General features: G+C 33.7%; 1 protein-coding gene and 1 long non-coding RNA gene across 5 annotated transcripts in view; one reads left to right on the forward strand and one right to left on the reverse strand.

Annotated features, from left to right (window-relative positions):
- LOC106058893 (putative leucine-rich repeat-containing protein DDB_G0290503) overlaps positions 1 to 25,545 on the forward strand; it is a 31,204-nt gene continuing 5,659 nt past the window's right edge. The window contains exons 1-10 of one of the 4 annotated variants that reach the window (XM_056019762.1): positions 1 to 224; positions 2,320 to 2,418; positions 3,763 to 3,880; positions 4,341 to 4,430; positions 5,164 to 6,056; positions 11,668 to 11,766; positions 13,391 to 13,508; positions 20,601 to 20,693; positions 21,400 to 22,169; positions 24,034 to 24,067. In XM_056019762.1, the coding sequence (XP_055875737.1) occupies positions 2,320 to 2,418; positions 3,763 to 3,880; positions 4,341 to 4,430; positions 5,164 to 6,056; positions 11,668 to 11,766; positions 13,391 to 13,508; positions 20,601 to 20,693; positions 21,400 to 22,169; positions 24,034 to 24,067 (2,314 nt within the window). In that variant the 5' untranslated portion in view covers positions 1 to 224. Of the gene's footprint in view, positions 225 to 2,319; positions 2,419 to 3,451; positions 3,549 to 3,762; positions 3,881 to 4,340; positions 4,431 to 5,163; positions 6,057 to 11,667; positions 11,767 to 13,390; positions 13,509 to 20,600; positions 20,694 to 21,399; positions 22,170 to 24,033; positions 24,068 to 25,545 lie in introns of those variants that run through there. The other 3 variants (XM_056019770.1, XM_056019778.1, XM_056019781.1) reach the window with 3 other exon arrangements.
- Positions 15,372 to 16,682, reverse strand: LOC129924537 (uncharacterized). The gene is made up of 3 exons (XR_008776512.1): positions 16,537 to 16,682; positions 16,021 to 16,120; positions 15,372 to 15,613 (listed from the first exon to the last, which is right to left on the reverse strand). It is a non-coding gene; the product is annotated as an uncharacterized LOC129924537 (long non-coding RNA).

A 25,545-nucleotide genomic window follows, 5' to 3' on the forward strand; every position in this document is an offset into this window, starting at 1 on the left:
CCCACAGAGATCTCTGACTTTTGTTTTCATTCAATGACTTCTAGATCTATCATCTTTTCTCAAGGGCTTTAGATTGACATGCGGACAATTTCATTTTAGATGATACAGTAACGCCTAAAACTGCAGATTAGACTAAAAGTAATAAAGTACAAATTTAAATTTCAATTGATTTGATTTCAAATGCTTTTTAAAATCCAGCCTGTTACCATAGAACGACTTCCAAGGTATGTACACGTCACGTAGAACTTTATTAGATCATTGGTTCTCAGCCTGTGGGTCGCAACCGCATTAGGAATTTATTGTCGATTTTCCGCGGGTTTCCTAATACCATTGAAAATATAGCTTTTGTCTACTTAAACGTGTGAAGCTAAACATTCTTTTGTCCATTACAGTTATTAATAAGTGAGTTCAGTTTCTATAGCGATACATCGAACGGGATGCATACGCCAATATTACGCCATTAAAAAATTTAATAGGCCCTATAGTATTTCTATGATGAAGATCAACATATATCTTTTCGCCCTTTTTTAATTAATAAATACGCCATCGATTGGTGTTATTGAAGGTAATATTTTCATTATGGAAGAACGATAATAAAAAAAAAATATTTAAAAAATGTAATAAACGGTATGGTTTTATCTCTATGTACATGCTGCTAACATTCCCTGCTTTCATTAAAGAAATAAGAAAATGATGTAAAGCTTGATGTGGATATACAGATTTAGTCTTACCTTCTTTGAAAGAGCATTTACGTAATGCTTACGAACAAAATTCCATCATGCTTTTCTGAAATCTAGTTCACTATTGCCAGATGTCCATTCTGTCAAAGTTGAAGATGCTCCGAAGACATCACACGAAGAGTTTATAGAACTCATCGATAGCCATAGGCCTACAGTGAATAATGAATTCTCTTCAATGTCAGTTACTTATAATTTGTGGATCAAGTGCTTGCAATCATATCCTGTTCTGTTGGAGACTGTGTTCAGCTTTATTCTTCCATTTCTAATAACCAGTGACTCATATGGGCGCATCCATTGTCTTCCGAAACAGATAGAGCCATATATATATATATATATATATAGTGTTAAGACGTGGGATTGAACTAAAGAAAATAACTCACTGATTCTCAGATTGCTGGTATCTCTTCAATTGCAGAAGCACAATCCAACTATGATCAATCAATATCCCCGATAAAAAGAAATGTAACAATCTCCAAATCAAATTTACATATCCCAATTCACTAACACAATAGAAAACAATCCTCAATCCTCAGTCAAGAAATCCAAAAATCATAACTAAAGTTTCTTAACACATTTACACACTAGTCAAGGTCATTTACGCCCAACAACATAAACAAAAAAATCACCCTACATTGCACGTGGAAAAAAAAATGGTTAGTCAGGAAGGAACAGGGTTACAACAATATATATATACTAGCCATTTGTTGCCCGCGGGTCTTAATTTGCGTATCACTGTCGATATGGTCACTTAGAGTGTTTTGAAAACAATTAAACAAAATAATAATGCTATAAGTAAAGCGAATGCGTGAATGTAAAAATAGTATGAATGGAGCTATTAAAATAGCTAATCGACCTAAATCCATTTTTTTTTCGAATAAAAACATTTGCTTGTAGGCCTAAAGATTTGATTAAAATTTGAAATGAATGGACTTTATTTTTTATGTTCATGTGTTAAAGTATAAAGTAGATCTATCATCTTTAAATTAGAGTTCGGCGAGTTGCTTAACACGAAGAAGATCTTAGTTTGTTCTGCTAGTCAAAAACTACTTCAATATCGATCCTGTAGACCAATTCGAACGTTTTTGACATGTTTTCTTCTTACTACTAGAGAAAGACTTTGTAGACGTTAGGAGAACGAATTAATAATGCTCAGAACGCAGAAAATTTGTTTACGCTGGGGCTCCACCCAGGACAACGCCTGGGAGAGATTTCAGCGCTCTCACAGACCCCATTCATTGATGAAGTGGGCACATGCCGAATCTTTAAAAGACAGTAAAAAATTAGTGTACAACATTTGTAGTCTGGTAAATACGCATTAAAATGATATTATTAAAATGTTTATTTTCACCGACCACCACAATTTTGGAGCCTTCTTGCTATGGGAAAGGGGGGGGGGGGCGAACAAAAAGTTTGCTTTTTTTTTGGGTGGGGGGGCGCGTCAAAGGTAAAAGTTTGAGGAACATTGCAATAGATCATCAACAGTAACTTTTTCGACAGGATTATGTTAATTACGCCTAAATTGTAATAAATATAGAGGTCAATTTTTTAATATTATTTTTGCTTTCATAAATTATTTCAGATGAAAACTCCCAAGCAAATAAAAGTGATCACTTCACAGCTAGAAGTTTTAGAAGAGCTCAAAGATCAGTTAGAAACCCTTATTGCAGATATAAATACAGTAAGTAGTAAAGGGACAATGGGCCCCTTCATCTAAGGACCAGATATGCGCCCCCGAAGTGGACTCACCTGGACGTATCTATTGTCTCGTAAGACAGAAGGAGCCATAAACAAAGTAGTAAAATATAAACATTCATTGGAGTTTTACAAATGGTGAAGTTTGAGCGGACTTTGAAACCCTGAATTTGAATAATCTAAAATTAAAAAAGAAAATGTGTCCTCAGTTGTTTCCCATAGCTGGAAAGTTTATATTTACCATGTTCACATTACTTTTGTAGAAAATTTCAGCAGTTGCAAGTGTCAATTGTTCTTACAAGACAGACGCTTATCGGAAGTTTCTTATGCGCCGAACTTTCACGTTCCACACTGTATGTGACCAGAACTGAGTTGGGTTACACTAAATATGTAATGCGGGCCTCTGGCCCACTATTAGCCTCAACTATGTGTAAAAGTAAAGTTCCCTTTCAGACCTTGTGGTCTTTAGGGCAGATCTGTGGCCTACATTTAATTAAGGTGTCATGTGGCCATCACAACGACCAACCGCCTATAATTTCTCCCAACATATAAAAGCTGTGTGGATTCAGAGGCGCTAAGAGCCCGACATTAAAAATCGCTATCAAGCCAAGCACTCTACCGCTCTGCCTCCTCGTTTATGTGTAATTTCTTCAAATTCCTGTTAAATGCGCGTCAACTCGAGGAAGAGCCACCACGCTGCTGATTCAGACATTATTTGTAAGATTAGATGCTATAAATTTCAAATAAATGTAAATGTATAGGTATTTTATACTTCATTGATGCCTATATGTGCGATAAAATGTATGTTAAAAACTCATGTCACTACTATGTACTAGTTACCTAGTATATTCATAGAAAGTAACACTATTATGTCTATCCACAGAGGTGAACAAATATAGGCATTACCATGTGAATTGAAATGAAGAGTTTTCCCCCTTGATTTTTTTACTTTAAACTCATTGTCAGAATGTAGATGATTACGTCCTAGGGTAGACGGCAGCGGGTAGGGTGTGAACTCGGGGCCCCCTGGCCCATCACGATGACACCCCAGAGCACATGCATACCACACGACCAGTAAGCCAGCTGTATGACTATGGCTGGTGATAACTGGTTATAGTAAGTTCACATAAGATATTGAAGCGATATCCTTATTTCATTATTATCTTTTTTTATTTCATTTTGGATTTATAAACTTTAATTTGTGTAAAAAGAGCATGCATTCTCCTTTAATTCAATATATATATAAGATTACACACCGTAATAAATACTATTATATTATGTTTTTATGTAGCAATATTAATAATGTTCTCACAATAACAATGTTCATAAGGTAACTTTGAAAGGAAAGACATGGATTGATGATTCATACAGCCAAAATTTTGTAGAGATCAATCTTTACCTATCCAATGAAACATCCAGATGTTTACGATGTTATCGTGATCTAAATAGTGAGTATTGTTTTCCTTTGTTGTTAATGCATAGTGCATAATGAGCATCTCCCGGATGGATCGTGTCTCCAAACAGGACGTTTTGAAACTGGCCACTATGCAAACATCTAGGCTCTTCTGACACAAAGAAGATTACGTCACACCAGTCTCAAGACGAATCCAAAGCCAGTGACTCATCTGGACGCATCCATTGTCTTCCGAGACAGAAGGAGCCATATATATATAGTTAATAACTGTCAACCATGATAGTTGTAATTAGTTTTAAAGACCTGGGGATTAAAATAACTTTCAATAACATAGCGAAGCCGTTCTCTCCGCTGGACTTAATTGCGAAAAGTAAAACTTTTTTTGGTGATTATTCTGACAACATCCGGACTACATAGATTTCTTTGTCTACTGTGTCCTGATTTTAAACAGTGATTTTCTAAAAAGATGTCAATGTATTAACTATTAAATGCAGGTGATGACTTCGATCAGCATTCTCATTCGGCGGAACATTCTAATCAAGCGGAAAACACAAGTCCAAAAGTGTATAACCTCAGTTCTCAAGGTAGATTTATCTCTTATTCCTTTAAATTTTTTATAACATAAGTTCAATTAGCTATTCTAGATCAGTAGAATCAATTCAAATGAATAAAAAATTAAACAATTAATAAATGGTAAGATTAATTTAGTTTGGTATCGAAAAGGAAAATACATCTTACAGTATTGAGAGAAAATGCTGTATATGTGGAGCCACTAAAATAAGCTTTATGTTCTTAAAGTAATTTGTTTTAACAAAATTTATATCAACTCACTCTGTCTGTCTGTCTGTCTGGTAAAAAGTGTGTAGACGTTCTTTCTCACACACACATTCTCGTATCAATTTGCACAATTATTCATTGGCATAGGCAATACATAAATCCATAAAACACTAACTAATCAATCAGCCAAATAATTGCTGGTACTTAAATTAATTGTTTGTTTGATACTAACAAGGGAAGCTAATCCTTAAGTATTCACAGATACGGTTAAATATGGAGAGTTTCGTCCCCTAAAGTAATTGAACACGTTATTTCCACTAAAACCTTACACGCTTATTAATTGCGTATAACTAATTGTGAATCAATTAAAAAAAAACAAATCATTTTTCAAATAATTATTAAAATAAATTAATTAATTAAAATAAATAATATATAGCATGGGAATAAATCAACGGATGTGGCTAGTTTAAGCATAAATATATGAACATATTACGTCCGAAGATCATAAATCCAAATTTCTTTTTTTTTTTTTTGGTCTAGATGACAAAACGTATCAAAGATTAGCTGGCATGGTGGATAAAATAGAATCCACACTTACAAAACATTCAAGAAAAATAAAAAATTTGCAAGAGAAATCATTGCAGCAAGAAACCAGAATCGAGTCGACATTGGAAAAGATACAAGAAAATGAAACACAGAATGATTCCAAATTTGAAGAGTTCATTAGCGAACTACAAGGAGCCAGTCAATTTATGTCAAGTCTACAAACCCAGAATACAACGTTGTCTAACAAAGTGAGGGAGCACGACGAACAGATAAGAGAAATGGTGAATACAACTGAAACTTTACGACATTTGCCTCAAGCACTACAAAACCAGAAAGAACGCTTGGAGTCATTTGTACAAGCCAATGAATCCGAAGGTAAAGGTCACGTGCTCAAAATGGACGAAGTTATGCAAGAACATACATCAAATATTCAGCAATTAAATACAAAATATGAACATTTGTTTCATTTACTTCAAACTAATGAAACTAAGATAAGCCAGTTAAAAACATGTAATGACACTGAAACTCTTTCAAATATAAATCATAAGCTGAAAGAACACGAAGAACACTTAAAACGCATTGGAAGAAACCACAAAGAAATGAGTGACACCAACAGAAAGAAAATGGATGTCATTAACGCTAAAATTCAAGCCGGTAGTAAAACAACTTCTAACTTACAGGTTAATTTTGAATCTCTGCAGTCCGAATTAAACCATTTAAAAGAAGACTTCAAGCATACTAATTCTTTAATGGAATTATTTAAGACAAATATGACAGAAATTAAAGATCAACTATGTGCCTATAAATCTGATTCTGAAGTGTTAACTCTGGATGCGTCTAAAGAATTGCATGTTGTGAAAAATAAAATGACTACTGTTGAAAGCCAGGTAATTTCTTTTTTTTTTTTATAAACAAACTTATTTTGACTCTTTATTTATATAACAACATTACAACGAAAGTTTGTTATCTCACAACACTAAACTCGGACTCGACTCAATATATCGGATTTTAAATATTTATACTAGTTTTTGCAACCTATCCGAGGACTGACGGACGGACTAACCACACACAAAATTTTCCCCTTTCGATGGCCCGGGTGGGGGGGGGGGAGAGAGGTTTAAAAAAAATAATTTGAGACTTAGAGCTTGAAGAGCCTTCGGCTCAGCTCTTGGACGATCTAACGATTTGACACGTAAATACAGATTCTAATCATATTGGAAATATTTATGCAGAGTCGATTTTCGTTTAGATAAGATAAGATACTTTTTATTGGCCCAATCAAATGGAAAATCAGTTTGACTACAATTGACCACCTCAGCGTACCTACTCATGGGAGGTTTATAAAGGTTATGAATGCAAATTGGACTATAATCGTGGTTCATGCTATCAAAGATCTAGGGCTACGTCTGTTGTCAGTTTGTTACTTATTTTTTGAAGCGAAATAAAACATGGCTTGAAAATATCTTATCTAAGGGCAGATTCGTTGTGGGCTGCCTCTGAGTTTGTTTGATTACACAAACTCTCTTTATAATCTTGTTTAGTAAAGATTTGCAACTTTTTCGTAATTCATTTGTTATATTGGCAAGCTTATAAACTTTCAATTCAGTTCTACCTGGTAATCTTGTATGTAATTGAGTCTTCTGTCAACGTACACTTCATCTGAAATGTAGCCCTCTAAATGAATTATGAATAAATATAAATATGTATTTGTTACTATAGAATCACAAGGCAAAATAATATATATAAATAAAGAATTTCTAAAGGTATGAATTATATGCTAGAAAGGCTTTTATTTTTGACCTCCCATGAGTTATAATTTTTTTTTAAAACAGATGTTTAAATTATCAAGCGATTATGCAAAACTTCTTAAGATTAGTAAGTGTCTTTTTTCATATGTCTTTTGAAAATCCTTACATAAATTTTAAGTTTAAATTGAATTAAGTACTAAAACGAAGTTTGTGTTTTCTTTACATAAGAAATTGCAAAGAAAAAATCGTATCTGGTTTTATTTCTTAAATGATGTATTTGCAGGTTCACAAGATGTCATGGCAGCCTGCAGGCTACAGATAAGAAATTCGGGAGAGATACATTTAAATAAAGAAACCATACTTACGTGTTTTAACTCATGTCTTCTCAAAATCGGAAACTGTTACAACATAAACACAGGAATATTCACAGCTCCCTGCAAAGGATTATACTTGTGCAGTTTGATGATGGAAAGTGAAAATTGTGTAACGGCACAGTTTAACATTCACATCCGTAAAAATGGCTATGAGTCAGCTAGAGGCACAACTCATACAAACAGCACGGGCGCTGTAGCCTGTCTCGTTACTGTCATTCAGTTGAATCAAGGTGACGAAGTATACATCAAACCAGCGAATGATGTAGAAGTGATAAAACTAAGCATTTTTTCATATTTTATGTGCGTTTTGTTACAGCAAAACAAATTAGAAAATGTGTAACGGTAGCATTAATTTCTTGTAGGCTTTTGTTCTGCCCCAACAGATATTAACGTATTATTAAGTTAGGGCTAAAATTTAGAACCAAATTTTAGGAATTTACTGTACCCCAGTTCATTGAAAGGGCCATGAGTAGTTGGTTGTCACGACGGGGTGTGAAATCCTGGTCACGGCGATCTAATTGAAACACCTTGTATTTGATATACATATCTTCAGTTATTTAATAAATGCATTACTTTGACAACCTGACCGAGTATGTTATTTTTGAAGAATATAACAGTAGGGACATATTTGTGAACTAAGTACCTGAACTAATCGATCAATGTTTCCCAAACTGTAATCCGCAAAATACTGGGGTTTCGCCGAGGCCTGAATAGGTGATCCATGAACTACTGGAATAATGAACTAGTGGCCAGCACATGGTTCCGCAAGGTTGTTAACGCCGGAAGTGGTAATGGTCTTAAGCCCATTATTTCCTATAAAATGCTTCCATGGCATGCATCTCAAATAGCCTCTGAGATTCAGTCTAACTCCTGACCTTCTCCTGTGGTTAAGATACTGAGCCTGGACAAATCGTTACCACAGACAGGAGAAGGGGCAAAGGCGAGCAACTGGCGCCTAATCCAGTAAGCTTCGGGCAGGAGGGGCTCGTTAGCCTTGGTTGGCTACCCATCTAGGAGAAGGAAAACTCTGAATCCAAACCTCCGCTGACTTGCGGCTATACCCAAACGCGGGAAAGGCTTCGGGAGACAACCCTGATGAAAAATCAGGAGCTGGTGACCCATAGGCAGATTGTAGCACACCGTGCTAAAGCCTGGCAGAGCCTGCTACGCTACTGATCCCAAACTGTATCGGATGTTCCGTTCCTTTGGTCACATCAGCTGCGCGTGGTAACTGCTGTGTGGGCGACATCGTTCCAACCATAAACAATGCCCAGGCTTTCGAAAGAGCGAAACAAATTTGGACCTCAGCTCTGGAAGAAAAACGTACAATGCAAAAAATGGCCAGCTCCTCTACCACCGAAGCGAGAATCACCTTAACCTGCGCTATTTGTGAACGGAAGGGTCTCTCCAAAATAGGGCTCCACAGCCACACGAGGAAGTGTTCAAGATGAACCATAGTCGTTCTACGACTGAAAGAGGCCAACAATAAAAGGCCACCACATGAATTAATCTCTCTAAAAAAATATGCAAAGATTAGCTCTAATCGGGTCTCAAACCCATGATTTTGACTCAGTCACCTGCTTGTACGAATCAGGCCAGCGGGCAATGCACATTGTGTAATAATTGGTTGGTACGTTCAATGTATGGACATCTAGATCTAGAACTAGCGAATGTATAGATCTACTACACTTTATAATATTCCAATAATAGGCCACTAGATCTAGACTTTGAAGACGATGCGCAAACTTTTCCTGAACTTTTATTCTACAAAACTCTTGAATCATTAAAGCCATAAAATCGTAAAATCCTGAAAGCGAAAAGTCTTTTCAAGAACGCGATAGTCCGATGTTGGATATAAATCTAGCCAAATTTACATTTATTTTTTTTTACTTTAAAAAATTACAACGGTCAAACTAGAGTTTTCCCCAGGTGACCAACGAGCTCATTATCAGCACATTATCGGCAGCATTTTCAGGAACTAAGGAAAATGGAGATTCAGACAACGTAAATTCTTGTTTATATAAAACGAAATCTCGAAAACGGTATTTGAAATGATTTAATAACGATTCCAGGTGTAGGTCATATTTATAAAATGGTGCAGCCGTATTTAATCATTTTAGTTCCTGACACGTTAAGAAGTGAACAAGGTTTTCTCTTAATATTTGGTTTATCCACAGTCTTAACTTTGCGTGAAAGCACTTCACATCATCACACACAGTTGTGACAATTTTGACTTTACTTTGAAGTTTCAAATCCAAGTCTTGCAGGTGACCAGTGAGATCAACTGCAAATGCGAAATCCTGAACCCATTTGTCAGTTTGGAGATGTTCAACAGGTTCAACTTTCATGTTCAGAAACAAAACAATTTCCTTACGCAGTGCAAAAACTATCTTCAATATTTCCCGACAGGAGAGCCAGTGGACTTCTGTGTAGTTGGTAACACAATCGAATTTGTGACATATTTATAATATGATTATCAACAATTATAACAATAATAAGTAAAAAGTTAACAAATCAACTCTAAACTTAAAAGATAACTTAAAAGATAATTTGAATTTAATAAATCAAAGACATTATCACATCTAATTCAATTTCAAATAAAATTTGGTAAACTTATTTGTTTTCACAAATCCGATCATTAAAGAATAGTCGTACTTAAATAAGTTCAACGAAGTTGATTGTTACGTTTAAGGTTTTTTTTTTTTGTTTTTTTTTGTGCAGTAAATATTTTACTTGAAAATTGGTGGTGACTCTTAAACGCTTAATAATTTAACATCATTTTGATAATTCTTGCGGTTGCCAAGCGAGCCGCATGCACAGTGACGGCGGGTCGCATGTGGCCTGCGAACGCAATGTTTGACTTGCCTGTACTACTGTCAACTTATTTTTAGCTCAATTGGAATTCCCGAATGTATATGTTTACGGTCGCCCTATTTCTATATCGAAATTAACTATTTTTCTGGCTTATACGGCATATATAGGTGCTGGCTGGGTGTCTAAATTGGCCATGGCAATACCACACTATCTGGCCCAAAAATAGTGGGCTTCCATTCTTACATGTCTTAGTGTATAATACTATGATATCTCAGAAGAGGACAATCTGAAACTCTTTTAACCAAGATTACAGTTCCAGTAACTCTTACTCGTCGATGGCAGTTATAAGTTAGGCTTGCTAAAAATAAATTGATGATTTCCTAGACATGAATTTGGTTCCTGAAATATGTCTAACTTCTAACTATTTGTTTTTTCCTTAGATTGACAGTTATTGTCAATAAGTTCTTTAAAAATATTAAAATTGTCATCGATTTTTCCAGCAATGAAAAGCTTAATAAGGTATTATATATATAAAATGTCAGCAGATTTGTCAAAAGGCCTTTGAAAAGAAATGTATACCCAAATTTCCTATGCTAACAACAACATAAAACCATCTTGTTATGTGTTTTTTCGGTCTGATTAAAATTATTAACATGTCGGTCAAATCGAGCGTCGCAATAACTAGTCAATTAAATTCTGGTTGAAGATTTTTTTTTTTTTTGAAATTCATTTTTATTTTTTATTTTTTTTGCAATCAAGCATGCTTTTTCTTGATTTTTTTCTCAGGGGTGAAATGCTCCACATGAAATAGCTCAATGCGCCACTTTTGGCGCATGCGTCATAGATTGGCCACCCGTGTTATACGGAGGATACTTGTACTTGCAATTAATCAGAAATGGCAATCTTTCTAGTATTGAGAGCTTGTCTGTGAAAACGATACTAACTTATTTTTAGTTGCAATGAAATTCCCGAAATTATTTACCGTAATTTCGATATACACTAGCATTGCAAGTTGAAATAAAATAAATACAGTTGCTTATATAAACTAAAAGGTTAGTTCAATTTTTTATTACACATTAACTAATGATAGCAAAACAATATACTGGTAGATGTTTAGCTCTGTCAAAACGAGGAAGGGTTCACAACTCCTGTAAACCTGATAAATGTAGGATACGTGGCATTTTACGGTATTTTCCCTTTGCAACATCTTGTGTAACAAATGCACTAATTCATGGTTTAAAAAAAGTATTTTAGTTTTGATTGTTAAAATTTGACCCGTTGAATAAAAAAAGAGGTGGTTGAGTGTTCCGGCCATAATAAACAATATAAAGCCTGGGAATAAATCAACGGGCGTAGCCGGTGTGTACTGCAAGTGTAATATAAACTATAAACAAATAATAGATTGCTGTGATTAACAATGAAAATGGTTTCGAATTTGAAATCACACACCACAGAACAGGCTAATAAATTGGTCTCTTATCTGTTTATGTACACACTTTCATTACAAAGAAAATTATAATTCTAAAGTCTATTTGTATACTTTTGTTTCATCCACTATCTAGATGAGACCTGCTAAACAAGTGAAAGCAGTAAGAGGACAGTTAGAAGTTCTAGAAGACTTGAAAGTCCAGATTGATGGCCTTCTTGGGAACATATGTCATGTAAGATAAAAAAAAACTTTTTTTATGTAGGTGTGTTTTTAAATAAGTATAACACTTGGACGGCAGTATTAAAACATTAGTTGCTTTTAGAAAATTCAAACATATATAACTTTGTTAAGATGCTTAAACAGAAAAATAAATACACCATATATAATGATTTAATCTTCATGGATCATTCTTGAAGTCATTTAATGTTTTTAATGCCCCAAATACTTTACTTGATATATAGACACCACGGACGCACAGAAAATTGAATACCATGATTAGTATTAGGCGTTGTAATGCTAATATTATATATGTACTAGGAAAAATGAATGCAAGTGTTCCTTTATTAAAGCGTGGAACGGGTTGCCTGAATCAGCCAGGAAAACCAACAACTTAGGGAACGCTTGGATATTACGTACCGGCTAAATGGGGGAGGGGGAGTATACACATTTGTTACGTTTTGTTACAATGTGGAAGGGGGGGTCTGACTTTTTGTTACGTACCAACAAATTTTCAAATTTTTTTTAGATCGTTATGCCATTTAACTCTCATGTTTGTATTTGTTATGTTGTCACAGCGCCTTCAGCCTACTCTATGCTTGCTAATGTGCATTTATTATTGAAATAATTATTAACAGATACCGTGGTCCGTCCCTTTGTCTTTTGCGGGTCCGACTTTAAACTTACCACGGTGTTGTGAACGAATTTCTATGTGCGTGTCTTTTTCGTAGTATACGAGTGTCATCCTTAAGTTACGCCCCTGTCCAGTGGATGAATGGGTCAGTCTAGCGGGGGGTAACGTGAGGTCAGGCCTGCAGAACGGTAGTTAGAACCGCTAGGCCTGTGGGTGTAGGTCTAGGTTGTGAGATAGAAAACAGAAGTAAATAAGTGCTGCAGATTGATACTTTAAAAAAAGCTGTACTAGTGTTACGTTAATTAGATGTTACTTATTCAATAACAATTAGAAAGTCATCATACAAAGTTGTTGTTTTTTTTAACACCACGAGTTTTCCGAAAGGGCTATATATATATGTACAGCATTTGAAAAACGGGGGGGGGGGGGGGGAGGGTGAAGGCTAAATACAAAAGTTCTAGATACGATGAGAAACTAGGTAGTGATCATTTCGCTGATATGAAATTTGCAAGTCCATGCGGCTGCAAATACAAGTTTAAGCTTTGAATAGCACAAGAGCCCCTTGTTCCTGGTTGATTCAGGGCAATCTATTCAATGTTCTAATGGAATTAGACAGTGGCGTAGCTAGGGACTAGGCCCTAATTTTTAGTGTCGGGTGAATACAGAGTAGATTACTTGTTCTCCTCCCCCCCCCCTCTTTTTTTTTTATTGCTAAAACTAAGTGGGGTAGAAATAAAAAAAAAGAGTGATCTTTCCATGACTTCTTGGTCACATGGTTAAGCCCGGCCCTGCTCATTTGTGACGGATGAATACTACTTGTTCTCCCCCCCCCCCCCCCATTTTTCTTTTTTTTCGTATGGTAACTCTAGTCCATCCGACTTGCAGAAATAAAAGAGTGATCATTCCTTTACTTCTTGCGTGTCCAAACTCTTGAGCCATGAAGAGAATTATATATAAAGATTCTATATGACAAGCCAGTAACATCGAATCACTGGTCGAATTTCAGGTCATCCAAGTAGGAGAATCATGGATAGGAGAATCAGACAACAAAACATTCACTGACATTTATCAGTTTCTGGCCTTTCAAACAGCGGAATGCATTAGCAAATGTTCGTCCATTGCAAGTAAGTGTTAATCAAATTTATTGACAAGGCACCGCCTGATTAGTATCGATATGACAGAACACCTAACAATGGGAGTTTTTGTTTTATTCTTTACTTTATGGGGAGGTATCCCTATAAACATGCCCATTACGGCCCAGTATCAGTTTTAATTAGGATTATCCCCCTTTGCCCTAATTGCAGCCCTAAATAGCCCAAATCGCGCCCTAATGGGCGCGCATACCGTTTGCACATTGGCGTCATCAGGTTCCCATAAGGGACCAATACGGGCAACCCTAATCGTGCCAATATCGGCCCAGAATGGGTAAACCCACTTCCGGATTCATTGGGGATTTCCAGAATCGCGCCCTAATCAAGCCCATACTAGCCCCAATGGTTTAGTAACTGAGATTTTCATTGGGGTTTAATTAGGGATAACCCTTATTGTGCCAATATCGGTCCGATGCTGGCCTGAATGGTTTAGTAACTGAAATATTTATTAGGGTTCAATTAGGGATAACCCTTATTGTGCCATTATCGGTCCAATGCTGGCCCTAATGGTTTAGTAACTGAAATATTTATTAGGGTTCAATTAGGGATATCCCTTACTGTGCCATTATCGGTCCAATGCTGGCCCTAATGGTTTAGTAATTGAAATATTAATTAGGGTTCAATTAGGGATAACCCTTATTGTGCCATTATCGGTCCGATGCTGGCCCCTAATGGTTTAGTAACTGAAATATTTATTAGGGCTCAATTAGGTATTATCATGCAAATACTGTCTCCGATGGTTCAGTCATTAAATTTTATTATGGCTTAATTAGGAATAATCTTTAATGTTTTTCAATACTGTAGTTTAAAACAAATTCATTAGTGATTTTTTGTTTATAATGCCCTTTTTGTTCAAATGCAGCTCAATGGTTTAGTATGAGATTTTTAACCTTTTACATAGGTCTACTTTCACACTGATGATTTAGATCTAGCAATAGAATTATTTGGAAATTATAATAATTGAATCAGTGCATGATTTCTATATACATCTAGCTATAATGTCAACATATTTATAAAGTAATGGACAAGTTAAATTACATTTTTGGGTTTGAACACTATCAAACAATACAATTTTTGGTAACGTACTATATAAGACTTGCATGCTCTGATCATTTATTCTTAAATCAAACTTACACAATTAACTTTTTTTTATTTTTTATTCATGGAATAATTAACCAACACAAAAGACAAATATAACAGCACAAACAAGATATCAAGACAGCATTTTCATTCAATTCTTAGCATTCTTTACAAGCTGACTTCAAGACTGGTGGCAATAATTCATATTTTAACTTCCATACAGCAGCTGGAACAAACAAACAAATAAATATTATAGTCATGTAATAAAACTACCTTCAAGCTGTAATAATAATAAAAAGAATCTAACAATTAAACATCAGAAGACCTTACATTTATCTATGTGGACATACTATTTAACGGTTAAATTTCCAGCCCTTGATGATAAACGGTGCTCAAAAATTAGGTTGCTTCTAAAGCCTATTTAGCAACACAAAAATTAATGGTATTTCAAAATTTGGAGTTCTATCTTCTCCTTAAATTAAATGTTATGAATTGGTGTCAGCAAATGTGGCACTGGTATTTGACTATGCTAAAAGTGCAATGGCAGACTAGATCGAGCTAGGCTTCAATTCATTCAATATTATATTTTGTCCAATTTATTGATATTAACTTTATCACAGGCTCTTACTAATACAACTATATTCTGTTGTAATTAGAGTTCTATGGTAATTTTAAAAATAAGTTGGCTGAAAAGTTATTCTAGAATTAAAATAAACAATTATCACAGTGAAACTTAAAAAAAACATAACTAAAAAAAAACCCACAACCAGCATATTTCAAAATTAGGATAGCATTTCTTTATTTACATTTAATCAATTCCATCCCATTAACAATTTACTTTCAGATTGCTGATCAGTAATCTAAAAGCAAAATTTAATTCTTACCTTCTTGAGCAGGCTTGCTTATGAAAAGATGATGAACAGCATCTGTACTGCATGCATAGGTTATTATTAACCTAAAAGATTAATGTCAACTTCCCCTAAAGAAAATGTGGCGATCTGTTAAAAAAAAATAAAAAAATAAATAAATAAAAACATAAAAAAATGTTTAAAGAATGCAAAAAAATAATAATATTACAATAGAGGCAAAACACAAAATGTTTAAGGTAAGGTATACAAGAAGGATTGTTGCTATATAATGACATTAGGTCAAAAACAATTCTATGTAGGCCCTATTTTCATTGTATAAATGTTCATTATAATTTTTTATGCAAATTAATAAAGAACTTAAATCTCAGTGAAATTACAAAAAGCTGAAGATATTGCTCTCGAACATTGTTTCACAAGATTAACATTTATTTTACATTTTTTTTATTTAATCGATTTGATCTCATTAAAATTTTCATTTGGTTTGGGGGGAGGGGGTCACTGATCAGTAATCTTAAAGAAAAATTTATTCTTCGTACCTTTTTGAGCAGGCTTCCTCATTAAAAGATATTGAACAGCATCTGTAGTGCATACATAGACAATTCTTATTGTCAGCTGCCCTTAAAGAAAACTGGCATTCTAAAAACAAAAAAACAAAAACAAAAAAAAATTACAATAAAGACAAATCCTGAAATGTTTATGGTATGGTGTATAAGAAAAACTGTTGCTATAGCCTAACGATGAGACTCTGTATTTTTTCTTTAACAGTATCCACACAATGAAATTTTTAAAAGCCTAAGCCTTAGCTAAGCCTATAGAATGAATCCTAGATCAAATTGTAGAAAAATGTATAATATAATAATTAGTATTAAGACCTCTAGATATTCTAGCTAGATCTAAATATAATCTAGATCTATGTCTAGTTTATAGATCTAGAATTTCTAGATCTGTATAGATCTATTTAATTCTATTACATAGAGCCTAGAGTCTTTAAAATTTACAAAAAATAAAATCTAACATATATTGAGTATTGGTGAATAAAGATGTAACGCTACCTGGACCTGGTTATGTGGTATGCACGATGGACTGTTTGGTCGCCTCGTTGGTCTCTGCATGGTCGCCTGGTTCATACCCTGCAACTGCCATCACTTCCCTAAGCTCCTTTGAGGTTTAGACTACCAAGTAGATATCTTCAACAGTCTATAGCAGCTATAGGGTTAGCCGTTAGTGGCGTTAGTCTATTATATATAGGCCCCTAATATAGATATACTATATATATATATATATATATACATATTTTTCTAGACATATCTCAATATCTGATTTTAAAACCAATATAAACGTTTGATTTTATTTATTTGTGTAAATTTAAACATTCTAAACTCTAGACTAGATTTTCAAGATCTGGAGTGTAGGCCTAATATTGTAGGCCTACGTAGTAAATATCTATATTATAAGATTATAAGTCTATAGGTCTATGACTATAACTAGTTACTAGATCTAGAATTATTTAATCTAAATGACCTATCGCCTATAGTATGAAAAAATTAAAGATTAGTCTGTATTAACAATATATTAATTAAATATTATTCTATATCTACTAAATTTTCTAATAACAACTAGATTTTAGAATCTAGACTATTCTAGACTATCTTTTATTAGATCTAGATCTAAGTTTACTAAGTCTTAGTATATCTTATAAGTCTAGGTCAATTTTTTCTAACCTCAAAATATTTGAATTAGAATAGAACTAAAATCTATATATATGAGTATGAGTACTATGAGTATAATAATTATTATATTAATATACCAAAGTGTCCAAAGTCCTAAGTCTAAGTATTAGTTTACAGTAAAGTTACGTGACTAGATAGGCATATAATAGACTAGATCTAATATTCTGCCCTAAAAGTTAAAAGGTAGTAGATTTAGATTTAAGATCTAGTAAGTCCTTAACTAAATCTAATATAATTCTATGCTGCAGATGCATTTCGTGGTAGATTCTAGAATCTAGATCTAGAATCTATTCTAAATAGTAAATCAGTAAATCTAGTCATAACGCATGCATGTTAATCACTTAAGTTAAGTCGTCTAGATCTAGATTTAATAGGTCTCAAGTCTAGATATAATATATATATTAATAATATTATATCGTACTAGATCTAGTAGCCTATTACTACTATTAGATATTATAATAAAACTAGTCTAGAGAGATCTATCTCTAGATTCTTAGTCTTAGCATTCTAGATTATCTAGATATATCTATAAATCTAAATCTATTCTAAGTCTAGACCTAATCTACTATCTAGATTAGATCTGTTAGTAGTGTTAGAGTACTTAGAGATTCGTCATCTGATGATGATCTGTACTTGTGATAGGCTTAAGACTTTAACTTATAAGTAATTAAGTTACGACCATTCCAATTGAATTTCCATGGCTGCTGCCATGAGTTGAAGAACATATGTATTGATATCAAGAAGTACAGCTCATATAATTATTTATAATAGATCTATTATATTAATGAAAGTCTAGATTGACTAGACCTAGACTAGAGTGACTATAGCTCTATAACTTCTAGTATAACTAATAACTTAACAGATTTAGATCTAGATCTAGCTAGCTCTAATTTGATCCACGTGTGTACGCTCTAGAGTGAAGACTGAATAATCCAGTTTGTGCCGAATATCGCGAGCTTAAAAGAAATAAATGCTTCTTTTTCATTGGTCGAAAAAAAATGTTAAAATGTATAAAACTTTTTTTAAAAATCTAAATAAAAAAAAACAACAAATATGTTCTCCTTTAACTTTAGATTCTATGTGTGATTAAATATTACTAGATATAGATATATTTTTTTAGTGTGCACATAAAAAAATCAGACACACACACACATACACTATTTGATTACGAAAAGTCTGCATTGGGCCCATACGGGTAAAACTTCACTATTCCAGTTAGGGATTTCCCCAATAGAACCCTAATTAATTTTTTTTTTAATCTTAATACTACTTACAAAAAGGATTCAAAGCAACATTTAGCTTTAAGACGATTAATACTACATTTTAAAACATCATAATATTGTTTTTTATGTTATAATAAAGATTTCATCATGTTGGTTCTGGCGTGATTGAGGAAATCCCACACCGGCACGAAAGCGGAAAGACGTTAACGGCCCAATAACTAAAATCCCACACCGATCCGTTAACGTTTTTATAGGGGCGATTGTAAGTAGGTCAATCTACCCAATGAAACCCAATGAAACCTTATTACCCCACACCGCGCCAGAATGGTTTCGATGGGGCTTTGTTTATAGGGATCCCTGAAAATCTTATTTTTGTTATTTCTGAAGCTAGGCCTTTGAAATTTGTTATGGTAACATATAATGATATTCTAAAATAAATATTGCTAAAAAAAAAGTTTTTTGAATGATGGTTGCCATGGTAACGGCGGCCATGTTGTTTATTGTATACAAATTAAAAATCTGAATTTTGTAAAAACTATTGATCAGAAACACATGAAATTGAATTAAAAGATAAGAAAAAAGGATCCTCTAAATTGGTACAACGTCAGAATTAAAGATTTAAGTATGTTAAATTTTTTACAAATTTTTGAATTTTTAGTATTTTTTAGACCTAAAAAAACAGGATAATTATTAATTAAAAATACTTTTTTAAAAAAAGTAAATAAAATATTGAAAAATTGAAAAAAAATCATTGTACGAGTAAAGTAAATGATGTCCTTAAGAAGTGTTTCAAATCTCATCAAAATCTATCAAGTAGTTTAGGAGAAATTCCTAGTAAAGCACAATGACATGTGCAAAAACTAACATTTTGAGAAAAATGAGTTTAAAGTATAAATTTTATTACGATTTTGTCTCATAGCCCTTACAAAAACATTTAAAAAAACACAGATTTAAGGAATAAAAATGATTGTAATGTAAAGAAAAATAATTGATCTACTTAATTTTGTTATTAGTTAAAAATCGATATCCTAGACCTAAAACTCAATTTTCTCTAGGGATACCTCCCCTTATTATTTTGTTTGTCGTTAAACAATGAGAGGAAGCCTGGATATGTATAATAGTTTTAGACATCATAGCACGAGTGTTCAAAATAATATTTGTAGATCAGAACATTTTTGTTCATTTTTTGTTCGAATAATAAAAATCTAGGCATTTATAAATGAGTTGATGTTTGTTGAGTCAGCAATTTGGTTTTTTTTTTGTCATTTATTCTAAATATAAGATGGTATATACAATTTCACCTGATGCCACCATCATACCGCTGTACAAAAAAAAAGTCAACAAATTTTACAACAGAGGTTCGTGTGGACAAACAAGGACAGTATAGAGACACTAATTGCCATTCCACAGCAGCGCTTGGTTGGACACATATCCCGCGTGGGAGACGACCGCATGCCAAAGGCGATATTCGGTGTAACAGAGGTGTCCCCCAAAAGTGCTATAAACATCAACTCAGGCGCCATTTCGCCCTCCTCGGCATATAAGAAAGCACCTGGCAGAGGTGATCTCTGAAAGAGACAGTTGGGTACCTTATTTGAGAACAAAAGAAAAGCCGTTATTGAAGACAGGCGCAGAAGACGAAAAGAAAACTTAAATAGACCGCTAGCGAACAACAGCTTTGTCTGCACCTGAGGCGTAAAAATATGTAGGTCTAAACTGGGTTTGCGTAGTCAAGCAAAACACTGCACTCATCCTTAATTTTCGTAATCGAAGACATTGCCATTATTATATATACGAAGAGAGTGACAGAGAGAAAGAGAGAGAGACAGAGAGAGAGAGAGGGAGGGAGAGATTTAATCGTCACATTGTTTGTAGATATTTAAAATCATTTTGAAATATGTATTTTGATGAGTAAAACCTATTTCAGTAAAAGTCTATCTAAATCTGAACATAGGAGTTGTATTTTGTTCATGCGAAAAGATTATAGACCTACTTATCAATTATGAGTAAAATCCTGGTAGAATAAAGATTTCGCTTTAAAAAAGAAGTTTTAGAAGAGTATTTAGACTTTTTTTTACATTTGATGTCCTATAATTATTTAGAAATGTTTTTTTATTTTTAAAAGTTAGGTCTAAATTTGTAATTTTTTTTTGTCTCACAAAGATGGAAGCGAAGACGCCTGCCAATCAGCTGACACGACCGAACCAAGTGTGAAAGAAAATACACCAGTTACAGTTTCTTCTTTTACTTTGCAAGGTTCTTTTTTTTTTCTTTTTTTCTTTTTTTTTATTTTACACTAATGTGAAGTTTTTATAAACAAAATTCTTCTTATAGAAAATGAATTAGTTTTGTACAGCTTACAATAATTTTCGCGCGCCTGATTTTTGGACCGGCTAAGTAAGAACATAATCACACGTTAAATTTTTTTATTTATTTAGAAAATATTTTACTGAAAAGGAACAACACCTGAATAAAATAATACTTTAAACACTATAACAGATTGAAAATTCATATAGAGTAAAAGGATATGCATATCTATAGAATTGTTTATGTTGGATTTTACCATAGCTAATTATCTATAAATAGTATGCAATGTTTTACTTCTGGTGTACAACATATAGGAAAACATGCAGGATAAATCTTTAATTTTTAACTGTGTAGAATTGAATTTCAAAGGTAATCGATTGTTGTTGTTTTTTTTTATTTTAATTTTTATGCCTTTAACAATGCCAATAGGATTTACGGTAATTATGCCGTGGGTACAGTGGAAACTACTGTGCTTAAAATTTATCTTAAAAATCTACATCTTTAGGAAAGTTTTGTTTCTAAAATGTATAAGTTTAAAAAAAAAATATAATGTTGTGCACAAACAGTATTCTCTTAATGTTAAGCTTATGACTTTGTGTACATTTAACTATGTTTTTATCAAATTATTTAAAATTAAATAATTTTTATATTGCAGGCGATAGAGAACTAAGTAAACTGATGCTTAGGTTCGAGAGCATAGAGAACTCTGTTACATCAAATTCTAAAAAAATTAAAATTTTGAATCAAAGGCTTAAAGAACAAGAAAGAAACCAAAACGAAAGTACTTTAAAGGCACAAGAGGAAATGGACAAGACAAACGCCAAGAAATATGAACAAATAATAGAAGAACTTCATGCTGCTAGCAGTTTTATGTCAAATCTACAAAAAGAAACTGAATCCTTATCTCAAAACATTAATGAAAGGGTGATAACTGCTTCTCAGCAAGAACAAAAAGAGAGTAATACAGTTTTTGAAGTTAATGAAATGAAATTAGAAATCTCAAAAACCACTGAAAGTTTATGTAATTTATCATCTCTTTATGATGCATTATCAAGTCAAGTTAATGAAAATAATAGCAAAATATCTGAGTTGTGTAGCTCTGTAGAAAAGATTACATTAAATAACCAAGGAAAATCTGCTCAGATTATGGAAGAAAATCGTAAGGATCGGGAAGAGAAAACTAGAAATCAGACAGATGATACTGAGGATACATTGCAATCTACGATTGACTTATTTTTAGAACAAGTCGAATGGAAATCAACAACAAACCAATTGCAAGAATTACATAGCTTCTGTCAAGCATTTAGATCTACGAGCAGTGATTCTTCAAAGAATGAAGTGTCTGATAGTTCAGTGTTGGCCACAACATTGATGACGACCATGGATGAGCAAGAAATAAGTTTTAAAGATTATTATGAAGAAAAAGTAGGTCTAAATTGAATGCAATCAATCAATAACTTTGTCTTTAAAAACTAGAAAAGAAAACAGCAATAAAAATACGTAATGATTTTAAAGCTAAAAACTAACTGAAATAGATCCCACCCACGTCCCTCTCTATTTAATTTTTTTTAAAGTGCTTGTTCCCTCACAATAACAAACACACAACTCACAGACATCGCCCCCCCCCCCCAACTAGCTCAACCTGTCCCTACGTAAACTGCACTTAATGAAAACGTTATTTTTTTTTGTCCAAGCAGTGCTAAGCGAAGTTAGCCCATAGAGATATCAAAAAAAAACAACAATAAAAAACGTCATCTTTCTGATACAAGGTATATCACAGGCATGCAACCTTAGAGTCAATGTTCAAAATGTCCCGCCTAACTTCGCAACACACCCATCTCGCCACATCTGTCTTCACGAACAATTGGAACAAAGACGAAACAGACAGTAGTTTAGACTATATTACACAAACAATGGGCTCTATTTGCACAGTATGTATCTCAATATAACAAGCGGACAAAAGAAATACGTGCGTATCCTGATTTCATTATTGAAAAATTCACTATTTTCTCACAATGCAAATTTTGTACCTAGTGGTGCCTTATCGAAAAATTAATTTTGGCTAGAATGTTTTATGAATGAAACTTTTCGTGAATTCAACGGGAAAAAAACTTCACACCGTTTGTGTCTTTTTCTCAGAGCACCCTGCACTAAGACATTTCTTTGCAAACAAGAACAGGTTTTAGTGAATCAATTGGTCTAATGAAACATTTGCACACCATCTTATTGTAGATTGATTTATTATGAAACTATGGAAGAGAAATAATGAAATTAATTTAGCCGATGCATGATTATTTATTGTGTTTTAAGTGCTTTACCAATTACCGTGTGCGTAGAGGCGTGTTGGTAGCTTTTACTTTGTTGTTATTTTGCTGGTGAATTATTACCATGTGTTCAAGCTTCGGTGTCTACTGCCCCGTACCAAAACAAAGGAAATGGTCATAACACAGCTTCTCTACGCCTTACTTGCTTACACAGAATATGATATCGAGCTCGCAAGTCAATGAATTTGCGTACGCTGCCGACTCTTTTGGTTTAAACCTCGGTAAAACCCTGGCATGAGCTTCTTAGAGTCCGACAGTCACACTGGGCAGGGCACGCATCCCGTTAAGGGGGACGAACATATGCCAAAAGCAATCTTTTTTGGAAAGCTGAAATGTGGTGGCGTAACAAGGAAACGCTTCTTTAGAATACTAACGCAATGTTTTTAAATATATATATATAAATGTATATGTATATATATATATATATATATATATATATATATATATATATATAGCTTGTAGTACACATCGGCTACGCCCGTTGGTTTGTTCACGGTCTTGATATTGTTTACTTGATTATTGCCTTAACAACCCCTCCTTTATTTTTTTTTTTACATCCTCTCTCTTCTTCTTTCCTTCTCTCATTTTTTTTCTGAAACATTTTTTTTTTGTTAATTTTTTCACCCTGGGCATTGTAATTACTCCGACATAGACTTTTGGCCTGATTTGTAAAGACCCGCTTTAGCCTTCCACGACAAACATACACACATGCTTTGGCCCTTGAGCTCTAGTAACACTTTTACTGTCTGTCTCTCTGACTGTCAGAAAATTAACCAAATAATCAAATAGTGTTTATTAATTTAGTTTTATCTAGCAAAAGGGGAGCTTAAGTATAAAAAGTAAAAAAAAAATTAAAAAAAAAGGACATTTTCTATTTGCTGATTCAAGATTTATTTCTACTAATTGAAAAATAAATTTAGCTTTTGGTTTAGATATTTGTCAAGATGAATATTGTTTCATTTCAGATTAATAGACTCTCAGAAAAGATTGCGGAAATGAGTAAGTGCTTTAATTTTGCGATAAGATGTAGTAATATTCATTTCTGAAAAAAAAAAAACGTTTTAAAAAGTAACTTTTTACTAAATCTATTCTTCCATAATGAGGCTGATAGTAGTTCTAATTTCTTATTCTGTTCATTTCTTTTAATGCTTCATTATTGAAAGGAGTCTTTCCAGTGCGAAACATTACGCTTTGTAGAAGCTGTTTTGGTGCAGCCGTTTTAGCGAAAGACTATTTGGCGCAACATATATTTGCATTACATTTTGTTATTGATCTAAGTTACGCAATAAAAAAAGATGTGTTTTGTAACAGTTACAAAACATACGGACATATTCTTTTCATATCCAAACTCTAATACCGACCACCGACACACTTTCGAATGTAATTCAGAGTCCTTAATCCAGTTCTTTGGTAGCAAGTAGGATGCCTCTTTGTTCCAGATAGCTCAGACTCCTAGCACTTGCTGATCACCTCAGCCAGATCTCAAGTCTCTTGCTTGTATCAACTTGTAGTCAATCCCTCGTTTTGAACAGTGCGATAGTGCGCATCTTAAACGTCAACGAGGGGTCAGGGATATAACAACATGTGATTTTAGTACGTCTTGTATGTGAACTTGTGTTCAAACCTTTTTTTTTTTTGTTATTAAAAAAACAACATTATTTTTGTCCAATTGATTTAAGATTTATACTTGTTGCATTATTATTTTGATGTCTCAATTTAGAGAGGGGAATCAAACCCATCGTATTAAGTTCGTTTCGGTTAGGTTAGATTAAAGTTCGAGTTCGATTCAGTTCGATAACGAATATGGTTCGGGGGCGGTTAGATAACTAGTATGGTTTAGGTTCGGTTTGGTTCGGTCAGATGTACAATTTGGGTTTGGTGGTATGAAATTAGGTAATAGCATAACTAAGTACATTTATTAAGGTTCTATAAAAACTTTTTTTTATTAAATCTCTTGAGCTTCAAACTGTACATACATAAAGATAAAACACAAATAATGTAAAACGTACTAGCCATTGCAAATTTGCAATTTCTACCATTGAAATGACTAAGTACACAAAATGTCGAAGTTGTAAAAGTGAAAACGATTAACACAGATAATGGTTGGGCCATTGGTTGCTTAGGTGTAAGTTGCCTACTGTCAGCGGAACAATCTAGGGCTGCATCAGGGCCGCCGTAGGCATAGGCAAACTAGGCTGTCGCCTCCGATTAATGGGACAAATAAAAACTTTTTAGAGAAGAAACAGCGAGACTTCAGCCCAATGTTACTGTTGGAATACACTAGGATTTCAATAAATTGCGGGGTTTTTTTTATTCATTCAGGGCCTCCTATTATCTAAGGCGGGCTCTGGCTGCATATTGTCAACATTTCTGTTTTTGGATCTAGCTTAGCCCTAAGATCGCTCATTGTCACTCTACGCACTGAAAGTACTGTGTGTAGTCAATGTTACGTGTTGCCAATTGTACAGTATTTGCTG

Source organism: Biomphalaria glabrata, chromosome 1, assembly GCF_947242115.1.
Source record: "Biomphalaria glabrata chromosome 1, xgBioGlab47.1, whole genome shotgun sequence".
Classification (NCBI taxonomy): domain Eukaryota; kingdom Metazoa; phylum Mollusca; class Gastropoda; family Planorbidae; genus Biomphalaria; species Biomphalaria glabrata.